This window comes from Thunnus thynnus, chromosome 7, assembly GCF_963924715.1.
Source record: "Thunnus thynnus chromosome 7, fThuThy2.1, whole genome shotgun sequence".
Classification (NCBI taxonomy): domain Eukaryota; kingdom Metazoa; phylum Chordata; class Actinopteri; order Scombriformes; family Scombridae; genus Thunnus; species Thunnus thynnus.
This window is the reverse complement of record NC_089523.1, coordinates 19,734,682-19,749,128: the sequence shown is the minus strand read 5'-3', so window position 1 is coordinate 19,749,128 and position 14,447 is coordinate 19,734,682. Positions and strand designations below refer to the sequence as shown.

At 41.2% G+C, this 14,447-nt stretch overlaps 1 protein-coding gene across 1 annotated transcript; it reads left to right on the top strand.

The window, feature by feature from the left end:
- The first annotated feature begins 2,491 nt into the window (after positions 1 to 2,491).
- Positions 2,492 to 13,750, top strand: rab4b (RAB4B, member RAS oncogene family). Its single transcript, XM_067594785.1, has 8 exons — positions 2,492 to 2,689; positions 6,066 to 6,146; positions 7,359 to 7,473; positions 7,692 to 7,754; positions 10,311 to 10,465; positions 10,633 to 10,728; positions 10,882 to 11,058; positions 11,164 to 13,750. The coding sequence occupies exons 1-7, from the start codon at positions 2,674 to 2,676 to the stop codon at positions 10,995 to 10,997; spliced, it is 642 nt and encodes a 213-aa protein (XP_067450886.1). The 5' UTR covers positions 2,492 to 2,673; the 3' UTR covers positions 10,998 to 11,058; positions 11,164 to 13,750.
- The last annotated feature ends 697 nt before the right edge of the window (positions 13,751 to 14,447 follow it).

The window sequence follows — 14,447 nt, the reverse complement described above, 5'->3', positions numbered from 1 at the left end:
TCTCCTTTGTTGACGTGTGGCTCCCACTCCTTTACTTACAGTAAATCAAATAGCCTGGGGTGTCTGTGCTAATGTGTAGCACTCTACTAGGGGTTTACTGATATGAGTAGTGCAGGGTGCAGTTCAGTAAGGTGGGGTAGAAACTGAAGTGGATGCCCTGGCTGGCAAACAAACAGTTGCACAAGAGCTACTGTGTAAAGTATGCACATAAATACACCCCCTCAGTCTGAATCAGAGCTGTACTATTTGTTCTCAACCCCAACTCACATGCAAGTCTGTCTGAATGCCCCATTCAGTTTTTGACAGTAGGTTTTGAGATTTTTTCAGTTTTTCTGTTTCTGCAGTCACAGCGCCTCTGTAGTTGATGCCTGTTAGCTGCAATAAAACTCTTCTGCCAAAAAGCCCTCACAGAATTCTCATTAATGCATTCACACCTCATGCCTATTTTTATAGCGCTGTGTGTCTTAATAGCCCTTACTTCATAGAATCCCTTTGTTTCTGTATATAAAACAGCAGGTCATCACAAATCCCTCTGTTTTACTGTATGACCAATGAGTCATGATGTGACAAACACCTTTATGTTTTACAGCGATGCCAGCCAACTGCAGAGCTCACCTGTCTTGAGAAGTGAACCGCTCAAATTATCCTCTGGAAAATGACTCATTGTTTGTTGTAAACATTGTGAATGTCACTTGGTTTATGTGGGGCTTCCCTTATATGATCATCATGAAAACATTTCTTTTGATCTTGGTTTGAAACTGTCTGCAAGGGGCATTAAAAGGGTCTGATTCTCCCCCCTCCTCCCTTCACGTGTATTTGTCTCATGCCTCTCTGAAAGTATGCGTGAGTCCATCAGTTCTACCTGCTGTTAGTCTAAACTGGCTGTTAGAGACACAATAGTCCAAGGTCAAAATCCCCCAAAAAACCCACACACAAGCCCAAACAAATATCTGCTATGACGATGACACCTGCAACGGACAAGAGGACAAGAAAGAGAAGAGAAACAATGAGCAATGAGACACCCACAAAGGTAAGCAGGGCAACTAACGGAAGCAAAGGCCTCCCTCTATTCTTTCTGCCTGCCGCACACCTTTGAGGTCATCCTTTCTTGCAGCCCACCTTAGGAAAACATCCGTGCCCCCACACGACGCTGAGCCTTGTGTTTCCTTCTGTCTTTAATCTCAGTGAAAAGAGCTTTTAACAAGGCCAGGGAGGATGAGGGGATCTGCCAAAGCAGAACAAAGGCAGGGAGGAACTAGGAGAGATAGTAACAGAGTGGAAGAGCTCTGTAATTTATCACCTGTTGCCCCTGGGCGGCCCTGCACTCCACGCCCCGGGCTCTGTGCGATTGTGTCTGTGTGTGTATGTGTATGCAGGTATGGAGAGGTGATGAATGAATAAGCAAAGAACAAGAAAACAGATATTCCTCATTCCTCTAAAACCTCAAAAGACATTGCTTTGAGCAATTATCTTCAGGGGAAAGTAGTCATCTGCTTGCCAAAGACACCACATTTATGCATAATTCTCTTTGCCACAGATTTTGTATTCATTCATTCATTCATTCATTCATTTTTGGCAGCGCACATTTATGTTGTGATTACAATATAATTTAAAGAGAATATCTGATATATTTCCCCAAAATATGTAGGAGTACAAGCAGTGTGGCCAATAAATCAGTTTCCATCGCACATATCTTGAGTATAACAGTGCAAAAAAGAAAAGAAAAAGAAGTAAAATGATAAATACAAATGACCCAAAACTGTATATCATGTTATGTCACGTCATGTTGAGGCTTTAGGACTTGCAGACTGTACAACTGCTTTGACTACATCTCGCAGTCTCTAGAAAATTCAGTCCTCAAGTCACTTTATCTTTGTCTGCCACCTTGTGGCTTGCTGTTAGACGTACACTGCAGACATGTGATACTGTGTAAGTAAGGTTTAATTTTAGACTATAATATTAATTACCGGATCAACTAATTCTGACTAGACTAACATTGTGTTTTCTGAATGAAACTGTTTTAATTGATAATGAGAAATGCCGGTAATTAGACTTGAGTGGTAATGGTGCCTTCAAATTCTCTAAGTGGAGACTTTCTTTTCATTACTAAAAACGACTTTTCGTGAATTTAGGTTAATTAACAATAAAACAAAATGGAAACTGTGGTATAATAGTCTTTGTAATCTTTTGCTTTACTTAAAAATCCACGGGGACACACTTTTGACAAACGGAAGGAAACAAATGCCAACTTAATAATAAATTGTCTAATTCCATCTAATTTTCTTGTTGATCTTTGGGGGTATTAATGAGGTATACGATATAGACTCAGAATATGATATGTGTACAAACCAAATCTCATCAAATTCCTGTTATTCCAAAGAGACACCGGCTTATTTTCGACCATTTTGTCGGGTTTGTGCCGTTGATCATGAATTAAAAATTCCAACATGGCCAACGATACGTGAAGGCAACACTAGATGACGAATGACGTAGCACGCAGCCGCTGTGTTTGGTTATGGTCGGAGCGAAGGTAGCTAGGAAGGGATCAAGGAAACCTCTAGCATCGTAGATAAATACACCAAAGAGGTGTGAACCCAGCGAACACAGCTGTCACAACACCGAGACAACAGTAAAAAAAGGTCCGACTGAGTCCTTAATACAGCGAGGGTCAACATGTCTGAGACATACGGTATGTTTGTGCGAGGCGGTGGACTAATTTCACGCTTGCTAGCTGTTACATACACTGAGCTCTGTGGTCTGATGTGACAGCAAGCTAAATGAGTAGCTTAGGTTAGCTGCTGGCTAACCTGCCACCTCATCATGTCTGATTGTTTTAATAGTGATAACTACTGTTTGCTGCTGACATTTCATATGAGTAAACCGCCGTAACTGATGTGCTTCATGTGTATTAATTGGCACATCTATCCTACGATGGCGGAGCGCAGTGCTTCCTGAAACGGTCAGTAACATCAGCAAATAACGTTAGATGGTGATTCATTTCCAGGTAAAAAAAAAAAAAAAAAAAAAGTTAGGACAAACTTCAGACACAGAGCTGCAGTAACATGTCGATACTTGAAGGACGTGTACACAGACGCTGAGGTAACCCGAGCTTGCTGAAAGTGAACCAGATTGGGTGACCTTGCAAGCTGTAATAATGTTGCATGCAATCATAGGTGCTGTGTATTTTGACAGAAGTAACGTTAGCTATTTAGCTGCAAGGCCTAAATGAGGAAGTTGGGTAGCTGTGGCTAATCATCCCTCAGTTACCTGTCGAGCAGTTGCAAGAAAGGCGTGGTCTCCACCACATCCTCAATCCCTGTAGCTTCACCTCTGTACTGCAGACAGTCTAAACTAATGTTTATAAAAAAACATAGTTTCACCTGTCTGCGAGCATTGGCATTATATGCGAAACCACTAGTGCTACTGACAGGAAGGTATTTCTATCCTGTATAAATTCATTTAACACGACTCTGTTTGATAGTAGGAGTTGCACAATAGGCCAGACACTGTAGACTGAGTTGTTTTGAAATGTCACACCATCAGTCTGTGCTGTTGCATCCCCCCCCCCTCCCCACCCCCCTCCATCTCTCTCACACACACATACTCTCTCCATCTGTTTCTACTTGTTCCCTGTATCCCTCATTCCTTGTATGAAACTTTATCCCAGTGGGCAGTATTTATGTAAAAGTGCCAGCGCTAATGGTAGCTGTAATAGCCTTTTATTGATTTCTGTCTCAGTCTCCTGTGCTGTCTCCTCTCCTGGAGGGCCAGTAGTCTGGCCAAAAATATATATATATATATTACAGTAAGTACAATAAGTACATGGCCACAATAAATTTTCCCAGAAATTCATTACATTTTTCATTCTTTATGTTTTTGTTCTTTCAATAGTTTATCGTATAGGTATAGAATTTTTTTTCTAAAAATCAAATATTATTATCTGATAGATTTTACCCACTAATGTATTAGGAGTCATTTTTCAGAGTGATTCTGAAGTAAAGCTCTACATGGATACTACTTTGATAAAACAAAGAATGTTTTTTAGCATTTGTTTGGTGTTATTGTTTAGTCTGGAAAATCTCCATCACAAGTTCCTAGAGACCAAGTTGATGTTGTTTTGACCAACAGTCCAAAACCGTGAATGTTAAATTTATTGGGATATAAAACAAAAAATAAGAAAATCCTCACATTTGAGAAGCTGGAACCAGAGGATGTTTTGTGTTTTTGCTTCGGAAGTTACTGAAACAATTACTTAGTCATCGAAATTGTTGGCAATTAGTCATTTCAGCTCTATTAACATCACCTAACATCATCTTGCGTATAAAAAAAATAGTATGTTGTGTTGCTTTGCATTAACTTTAGCCATTAGTACACGTGACATTTTGTATCATATTTTATTACTAGTGAAATTAAATCTAATATCTCCAATATCCATATTTGCCTTCTGTCTTGCGCTGCATTCATGGATGAAACAGATGCATATGCAATCAAGTGCCCTGTGCACCAGACATAAACCTTAGGTAGATCTGGGCCTGATTGTGTTAAATGTTGTCACAGTGTAAGTGAATGCACATACCACTGATAGTCTGTCTCCCTCAGGGGTTATTTAATATTGATGTGTAAAAGAACACAATAGCCTGAAAGGCTGCCGTTGAGGAGGGCAGCGCTGCACTCTTCTCTCCATATTGCTTTGACATATTGACAGCTTGATTGTTGTATGCAGATCTCACAGGGGAATATGTGATGCCTGTGAAGACGCCGAAAAGCTGAGGCAAGCTTTTAAAACAGAGCTGTTAGCTTTTGATCCTGTCAGTTTTGCTGTCACGGCCATTGACGACGCGTGTTTGAGATGTTACACTGACTGCTGTTGCAGAAGAAAACTCAAAGTGCGTGTTGGCACCTTCGCTTTGCTGCCGCCACTCTGTTGCCATGTATTCGACCTCTAGCTCGTGTTGCTTGAGAAAACACCTGCTTCAACAAACAAAGGTGCACTATAAACTGTGCTGGCAGCGTGTGTGTGTGTGTGTATGTGTGCGTGATAGCAGATGAAGGTGGCCTCAAGAGCACCAGCATAATAAGTTTAAATGTCACACAGGAACAAAAGATCAATCTCATCCGCTCTCCCTTTTTTCCTAAACAACTGCCTCTTCTGTTGACCTTGTGTGGAGCTGAATATTCACAGGATGTTCACCTGGCTGCTAATCTCAACAGTAGTCACTAATCATTTGCTAGGCCAGCACCCCTGCCTGCAGAGCCAGCGCTTAAGCTTAAACCGAAAATTGCTTACTGTCCTTAAACTCCAACTGAAGCAGGCTCTCCAGAGGAAAGGTGTAGTTTGCAATCAGTATTTTCTTAAACACACCACCACTCTCGGATTTCCTGTTATTCTTTTACTACCTCTCTGTGCATTACTCACTAACACAGACTCAACTTATGTGTCTCCCACCCATACTTTTCATCTCCTCAATCATTACATTGTTTAATATCTCATGGATCTAGTCGGAAGTGCGGCATAGCCTACGTATGTAAATGCCTATTGCCCTATCTTTAGTCACAGCACACAAAGACTGTCTTCACTTTAGATGGCCTTACATGTCAGGGGCCTTAGTCATTTGGGCTCTGGATCATCTGTGTGGGATGGGTTGTACTCTCCGGAGCAAGGGCCCACTCTTCACAACAAAAACAACATCTGTACAACCAGCTGGCTGTGGTCATTGAATCCCTGTGCAAGTCAGTTACCTCTAAGCCATGTTTAATAACTCTAATACCTTGGCTTTGCTCTAATGACATGTATTATTAAGTGCTTCTTCAAGGTTTCAAACACGGTCATTCTCCACCTCAGACAAACAAGCAATTAAATTAGAAGTAAGCAGCATGTTATACTGATTGCATGCAATGCCAGGTGATTAGAAGGCTAATTTGGGGTTGTTGGACACTGTGAAAGTAGTAGCTCAATGGGATTAAAAGGATTGTCTCTGAGGATGGAAGAGCACAGAGCAGCAGGTTTAGATTCATTCCTGACATTGGTGTTGCATTGATCGCTACCTCCTCTCTTCTGCTTTCAGACTTCCTGTTTAAGTTCCTGGTGATCGGCAGTGCCGGGACGGGGAAATCCTGCCTCCTCCACCAGTTCATTGAGAACAAGTGTAAGTTCTCCTTCATTAAAGCCCATTAGTCACGCCGGGGATCTATTACAGTAAATATGTAATTGTATTGTTACACAGACACAGAAATTGAAACGGCCATGTAATTAGTCCTGTTGATTTCATAAGTCGTTTCATGCCGTGCACAGTCAGGAGGTGACAGAGAAGTCGCAAAACAGTCACTCTCACTCTCTGCTGTGAGGTTGCACTCACAGTTCCTCCTGAGAAAGTCATTCTTTCACAAAGGAGCAGAATAGTTTCGCGTCTGCCCAGATTCCTAACGTTAACAGACAAACATAAGGCATGACGCCACGATTCACTGGTTCAGACTGTTCCGGACATGCAAGACCTAAAAATAAAATACTTTTCAGGATGCAGAGATGAAAATTTATCAAGCTGCACAGTTAATCCTCCGTGGTGGTTTGTACTTTCCATCCACGCCCATATACATACACAGCTTTCAGTATGAGCAGTGAAGCGCATCAGTACAATCCAACAACACCGTCACATTGAGTCAAAACAACACCTCTTTAAAACAGTGTCAACAAACATTACAAGTGTCATAGAGGTAGACTTTGTGGCAGACCTGTTGTACTGCATTGTATTAAATTATACACAGAACCCTTGAAATTAGGTGTTTTGTATAAGATTGGTGGGTGGCTTATAACTAAAACTTTTTTTTTTCGTTCCTGCAGGTAGTCTAAATAAATAATCAGTGTGATCTATGCAAGTAGTGGTCTAAAAATCCACTAAAATCACAAAAAACTCAGACATACACACAACCACTAACACACACATAGATTAATTTAATTAAAGACGTGTTAGGTCCCTGTGCTGTCAGCAGAGAGAGAAAGGGAGGGCAGGTTGACAGTGTTAATCTCCTGGATTCCCTCTGGTCCTCTGATGTGGATATGAGCCGTTTGAAGATAACAGCTCATGTCTATTCAACAAGCACAACACACCAACATATTATAGATTTAAACTGAGATTCTTGGAGCAGAGTTGAAAGTGTCGTCTCCATTATACCGGTGCACACGTAGGTTAAATGGAAAGACTTTACTCTTAGTGCCACTTTTGTTCAGAGTGTTGCAAAGAAATAATACATAAGTGCATTATTACAAGACCAGCACCAAAGTTACTGTTCTGCTCTGCTAATAGCTCACTTTCTCTGCATTTTTTCACTCTCTTTTCTCTTTCTCTGTGCTCTTGCTGCAGTCAAACAGGACTCCAACCACACCATAGGCGTGGAGTTTGGCTCCAGAGTGGTCAATGTTGGTGGGAAGACAGTCAAACTGCAGATCTGGGACACTGCTGGACAGGAGCGATTCCGGTAATGTTCTCCAATATTTCCTGCTTAGAAACAAAGTTTTTGAAAATACGAAGTTACTGTGAATTGCTGAACACACATGCTTCACAGTGCAACCACAACTTATACCGCTGAGCAGCACCATTGGAGTAGATAAGTGCTGAACTATAAGGCACCTTGATGATGATGATAGTAATTCTGAATTCAGTATTTTAACTAAGATGTCTGCGTTCCCTCCACAGTTCTGTGACACGGAGCTACTACCGAGGAGCAGCAGGAGCGCTCCTTGTCTATGATATTACCAGGTAAAACAATCGCTGCATTCTTCTAATTTTACATACTCCCCATTGTGGGATACACAAGCATGCTATCCACATTTTCTGCCAGTGTAGGAAAGCATTCAATGTTCTATAGACGTCCATTCTCAGTGCATGTGTATTGGAGGCTTCAAGTTTCCACATTACACTTGAGAAAGTTGCCTGTTTGACCAGGATCGGCTTCCGAACTAGTCGTGATGTCACAAATCATGCTCGTTGGTACGTGTCTTTAAACTCAGATTTAAGGTGAGCTCAGAGAAACTTTCTTTCTTCAGCAGACGAAAGTGAAAACATCCTTCTATTGTCAAACTCTGCACATACATCATTCTGCACAGTGAAGGTCAAACATCCAACTGAAGGAACAAGACGAAAAACAAATATTTGACAAGAGGTGGACTTTAACTTTTCCACAGGCACCTTGGGACAGCTGACGTTTACTAAAGATAGCGTCCAAAACAACTTCACATAGTGTTATAAGTTAGCATACACGTTGTACTGTCTATTTAGCCTTGTGCTTCACAATGCTGAAACAACAGCAGCAACCCGGCTCCGGCGGGAGAAAAGCATCTAACGGCACCACAGGCCCGCTGTGTCTTCCTTTCTAGGTAATAGATCGGCCTAGATCTGCCCCATTGTCACCGATACCCAATCTAGCTACTTTAGTCAGTATCGTACCAGATATCCAATATTAGTATGCATCCCTACCAGGAACACAGAAAACAAGGTTTTTTGCCTAAGTAGTAATCACACTGAGTAAACTTAGTGGCCTCAACAAAATTTTACAAAAATGTAGCTTGTAATCATTTTTCTCCTCTCTCTCAGTTTTTTAACTTTAATTTACACACTTTATTTTTATGAGTGGTGTAAATAAATAGTGTCCATACCACCTCCAGAAATTGTGCAATTTAATGACTATGTACCAGGACATACGGCGATGTGAAAACCAGAACCCACTCACAGGCTTCTGTTCCATAAGCTATGGGTTACAATAGAGAGGTTGTGAAATCAAGATGGAGTGAATTCAGTAATGCAGAGTGACAGGAGTGTAATACAGTTTGTGTTTGTGAGAATGTATGGGGTTTTGTGGAGCAGGGAAGTGGAGCGCAGACTGGCAGGAGCTGTAATATAGTGGCATCCTCTGGCAGGCAGCAGTCTGGGGAAAGCAGAAGTCCATCACAGAAAGTGTCACTTGAGGAAAAAACAGGGAGAGCGAAGGGAGAAAACTGCACAGGGAGGAACCATGAAGATGGGGAAAACAAGAGCGAGTGGGAGATGGAGACATTTTATCACTTTTTACAGGTGAAAAGGTTAGCAGGAAGATGGACAGGAAAGTAGATGAAGGAGTGAAAGAGTTTGTGATTTAGATGGTGACTGAACAGCCTGGGTCCCCTCAGCATGTGAATAAGGGATGATGTCATCCTTTAGCCGTTTGTGAGTACAGCTGTTAAACATAATTTTCTGCTGACCCGCACCCACACCCTCATGCTACCATGGACACCAGGGTCCTGTCTCCACGGTGACCGGTGGCTTCAACCCAGAGAAGGTTCCATGAAAGTTCCCTCTGTGACTCAGTCTCTATCTGTCTAACCTTTAGACCAGCTGTGTTGTGAATAAAGTTGGGTTGAGTTGAGTTAAAGTTTCAAAACATGTACTTTTGTTTGTTGCAAAACTGTTGCTTTGTAACGACATGCACAAAGACGGTATAAATTATTACCCCACCAAGAGATAGGCTATAAAGTTTCAAAATTTTATTTGATTGGCTAATTCAAGTTAACTGACACTAACTTTAATGCCCCTTGAAGACACAGTAATTATGATATATCTGAAATATTTCTGATCTCACACTCTTGCAGATAGTATTTTTTCCTTGGATGGGAACAATCTCTGGCTATTAAGCTAGTAAGCAAGCATTTATGTTAAGGTGTTTCAGGTGTTTAGATGAAGGAGGAGGCCACTATTTGAGGAAGAAAAATAAAAATCCATTATAAAATTACCAAGTTGAGCATTGTTAAAATTACATATCCTCCTTCTCACTCATTAAAAAAAACCCAGAATCTATGATTTGTGATGTCACAAATAATGCTTGTAGGTACACGCCTTAAACTCAGATTATCGGTGAGCACAGAGAAACTTTCCTCCTTCAGTAGATGAATGTGAAAACAGCCTTCTAGTGTCAAACTCTGCACAGTGAGGGTAAAAACATCTAAGTAAAACAACAACAGGCGAAACACATCTTTGAGTGGAGGGCGGCTTTAATAATTTAATTTAATAAACAGAAATGGGAGTGCATTCTTTACCACACAAAGTCCTGTAAATGGACACCGATAGCATATGTGCATGTGGTTCCATTTATACTTATACTTACAGGTGGACATGTTAACAGGTGTAGTCAATGTGTATGTCATGTGAATCCTGACGACTATGGACATGATTAACATTTGAACTTAACATGCTACAGGGCGACGCTTTACCCCAACTATACAACAAACTTGAATGTGTCCTCTCATCCCACTATGTGTTCATCTGTCCCGTCCTGTCTTACAGCCGAGAGACATATAACGCCCTGACCAACTGGCTGACAGATGCACGAACACTGGCGAGCCCAAACATTGTTATCATCCTGTGCGGCAACAAGAAGGACCTGGACGCAGACAGAGAGGTGACCTTCCTGGAGGCCTCGCGCTTCGCTCAGGAGAATGGTAACTGATGTTAAATCCGCATTATCTCACATGTCAAGTCTGCATCTCTACTTCTTACTTCTTCCACTTGCTTGCCATTATTTATGCTTCCTTATCTTATCTTTTGTTTCTCCTTTTTTTTTCTTCCACCTTGAATGTGTGTTTTTTTTTTTTTTCTGCATACGTAGAGCTGATGTTCCTGGAGACCAGTGCTCTGACGGGGGAGAATGTGGAGGAGGGTTTCCTGAAGTGCGCTCGCACCATCCTCAACAAGATCGATTCAGGTAACGCCTACTCATTTGTTTGTCGAAGAGGTGTCTCTGACTTGGGTGTTTCTGTGAGAGTGAAGCCCTGTGGATCTTCCTGTACGGCTGCATGACAGTTTGTAGCGTATTTGTCTTCATCTGTGACATTTGTCGTTTTGGTTCATTTCAAAGGAGAGTTGGACCCTGAGAGGATGGGTTCAGGTATCCAGTATGGAGATGCTTCGTTGAGGCAGCTGCGACAGCCGAGAGGCAACACCACACAGAATAAACAGCAGTGTAATTGCTAGGGATCGGGGCCCCACCCTCACCTCAGCATACAGGCCCACACAGAGAGGATGTCCCCTACAGGTCAGTGGCAATGCTATCAACTCATCTTTATCTGGAATCTCCCAATATTTTTTTCCATTTTACTTGTTATAATACTTCTACTTCTCATCTCCTTCCACATCTCAGCTCCAGGTGTTTTTTGGTGTGTGGTGCCCTTCCCTCTGCAGTCTCACACACCTTGGATCACCTGGATGAGTGGTCACGGAGATCACTGCAATCCCTGACCCCTGACCTCTGGCAAGAGTCTCTACTTCTTGCCTGAGGAGGTCAGCTTTGCCCCTGCGACTGGACAGGGAAACCCCTCAGTGTGAACACACTGGGATCATAAAGAAGCTGAAAAACGGTTTCTCAGTTGCTTACCAGACAAGGACAAGTCAAGGGTTGTGTGTATGGGCTGCCCCACTGTTGTTTTTATCTCTGTGCTTTTCTTTCTGGTTTTAGTAATATGCTTTCTACTTTTGCACATCTTTGGTTGTAAATTATTATTGTTAAACTGTTCTGCATATATTCATAATTCAACCTGTCCAGATATGATTCATGAATAGCTTGGTCAGCTTTTTTTGAGTTGAAACATTGATATTTTGCTTTTTATTAACCATTTGTTTGAGTCCTTATTTGCACTCAGTTTTCCTCTTTATAACTTCAGTCTGTCATTGATAGTGACTAAGTGATAAACCATCTAAACGTGTCCTCTGATGAGTAAAGTGAAGTCAACATGCACAGAGTTTGGTTTATAATTACTGTATATAAATATAAACCAGATACAGTGTGAATCTTTTATAGGGTTTCTGCATTTGTTGTCCAGTAGTTTTTCTCAGAACTGATCCAAATTGAAGCAGCTAACTGGTGGCATAAAGTGCATTTTTGAAGTAATACAGATCCAAATGTAGAGCTCGAGGCTTTTACTAACTCTAGAGTGCGTGTTACATTGAGTCTGTTGAATTTTTGCTTTGCGTTAAAATGCACTATTATGCTGTAGAGTATTGGCCATAGTGAAATACTCGATATTGCGAATTTTTAGCACTCCCATCACCGTGTCCCCAAAGGGAATGGTCCAGTCACTCCACTTTCCACAAAATGAGCTTGGTGTTAGGTTAAAAGCACAAAAAAAGAGATATTTTCCTCTTTATTTTACTCCAATGGTCCCAAAGTCCGTAGATTTCCATGATCAGATTTAGCCCATGTTGAAATCCCTGCATCTCTGGTCTCATTACAGTAGAAGGTTAAGAAAGGGTCATCAATTCTTTGCAAAACTAACAATGTCTTTGACTCCTCCTGCTGGGCTTTTTTCTCCATTTTCTTGACCTCCCTTTAATTCATGCTGGTCCTCATGCACATACTGTACAAGGGACGTCACAGGAAACCACAGTTGGTTTTGCCTCAGTGCCATGTTTGGGGAAAAGTTCCTGCCGCCCACCCAGTTCCCTCATAGAGGCTTGACACAGTTTAATCGTGCAAAGTTGTACGCGAGCCTTGATTAAAGTCAGGATTCTGTTTTTAACCCTGCAAGTAGTTTTTACTTCTCCTTTGTTTAGCACAGAAGCAGCTGTCTGCTCTGATACATAGTGAGTTTGCAGAGCTGACCCAGATGTTTTCTCCTTAGATCAGACCCTGTGTTGCCCCAGAGAGTAGGGAATTTCCACTGAAACATGCTTTCCTCCTTCCACGTAACACTTGACAGTAAGGTCTGTGGTGGTGCTGGAAGAGAATGCGAGATAATAACTTTAAAAACTTCCCAAACTCTTGCCCTACTGTTGAGTCAAATGCACTGCTTCTGTCTGAACCACTGAGAGCAGGTCAAACCGACCCAGCCAAGAGGAGATCAAAAACAAACTGCCTACAAAAAACCTATTTCTCATGTCTTCTCCTCATGTGTTAGCATATTTCCTCCCAGACAAACCATATGAGTTTCAGCTCAATTGAGCCAGCACACCTACAGGAGGAAGAAGGTGAATGGTGCAAACAGGATATAGGACATATAAGATATCAAGAGACAGATGGTCAAAACCATTTTCACAAAATCTTGGCATTGTGTGATAGTTTGTCTCCTTCTGCAAGTGCACTTTTACTTTTTTTTTTTTTTTTTTGTTCTGTTTATATGCTGTAACTACAGAATTGTACATTTTATTTTACTTGAACTGTATACTGTAATAAAGATTTTAATTGTAGATGTTATCATCATTTCTTACTAAATAACAACTGAGATCTTAATTTGATTCCCTTGTTTGTTGCTGTCAGGAGGCACGACTTGAGTGAGAACTCCTGCTGTCTGAGGTTTAATTTGTTTATTACGCGCTGCTGACGTGGAGGTAATGATGAGAGGATGTTGACTTCCTGTAGCTGTAGGAGGCCATCAGTAGCAACTCTGATCACTCATATTCACAAGTTGTTGCAGACATGGCACAGCCTCTTTATCTTTACTGTTGATCTGTACGTATTATCTGTACAGTTCATAATAAGAGCTCATAAAAAAAGCCATATAAGGATTATTTTCTGACTTCAACCTGTATGGATTCAGTCATATCATGAACGCAGTCCAACTCAGTTGTTTCTTAGTAACTAATGTTATATAATCCATTGAAATACTACTGTACATCTCAAGTAACCTATGCTGTAAATAAGATTTGTCTATTGTCCATTGAGGGTGAGTGTTGCTCATTGATTGTAATGATTATGCAATTCCCAGTAAACTTGCTTGGTTTTTCAGTTAAAATCTTTCACCTGTCTCCTGGATGTTAATGAATCTGTGCTCAGGTTGTAGCCCGCAAGAGTTACAGCACACCAGATTCTTGAATATTAGTGTACTGTAACTGCCTTTCCTGTATTCACAAACGTGAGCAACGAGTTAGTGCACATTCAATTGATAGCCAGCTGAATAGGCGAGCCGTGAAATCTAACAATAGAATCCATGTCCATGATTCATTTGGCTCATCCGCCATTCTTCAGTCAAATCGTTTCTCTGAGGCAGTCTGGGTGAGGTTAGGATATCAAGAGGACTCAGGAGTAAATGCCCTTCATGTCCAATTGTCTGGATTTATGCTCCTGGGTCGATGGAGCAACGGCTAGAGTGGTTTAATGTAGCTGATGTGGATATATTGACTGATTTATTGATCCTAGACAGGCTGTCAGTATGACCTCATAACCAAATAGCATAATTTACCATGGAGAGGCTGATATGACATGCCACCAGATGGTGCTAATTCATTGGATTTAAAACATTAGGGTTCCTGTGTTTAAAGATTACTTTTACAGGTTAATTTATGAGGTCAACTGTTTTCTTTTTTCTTTAGGTCTTGTTAAAAGCTGAGGCATACTGAATACTTGCTAAGCCGACAAACATGTCAAGGAAGAATATTTATTACCTGAATTTTAAGGAATTTAACTAATTTTCAGGCAATAAGGTCTAAAAG

Coding starts and splice junctions, on each gene's coding strand:
- rab4b (XM_067594785.1), top strand. Junction 7,755..10,310: donor CTTGTCTATGATATTACCAG/GTAAAACAATCG, acceptor CCTGTCTTACAG/CCGAGAGACATATAACGCCC. Junction 10,466..10,632: donor GCGCTTCGCTCAGGAGAATG/GTAACTGATGTT, acceptor CTGCATACGTAG/AGCTGATGTTCCTGGAGACC.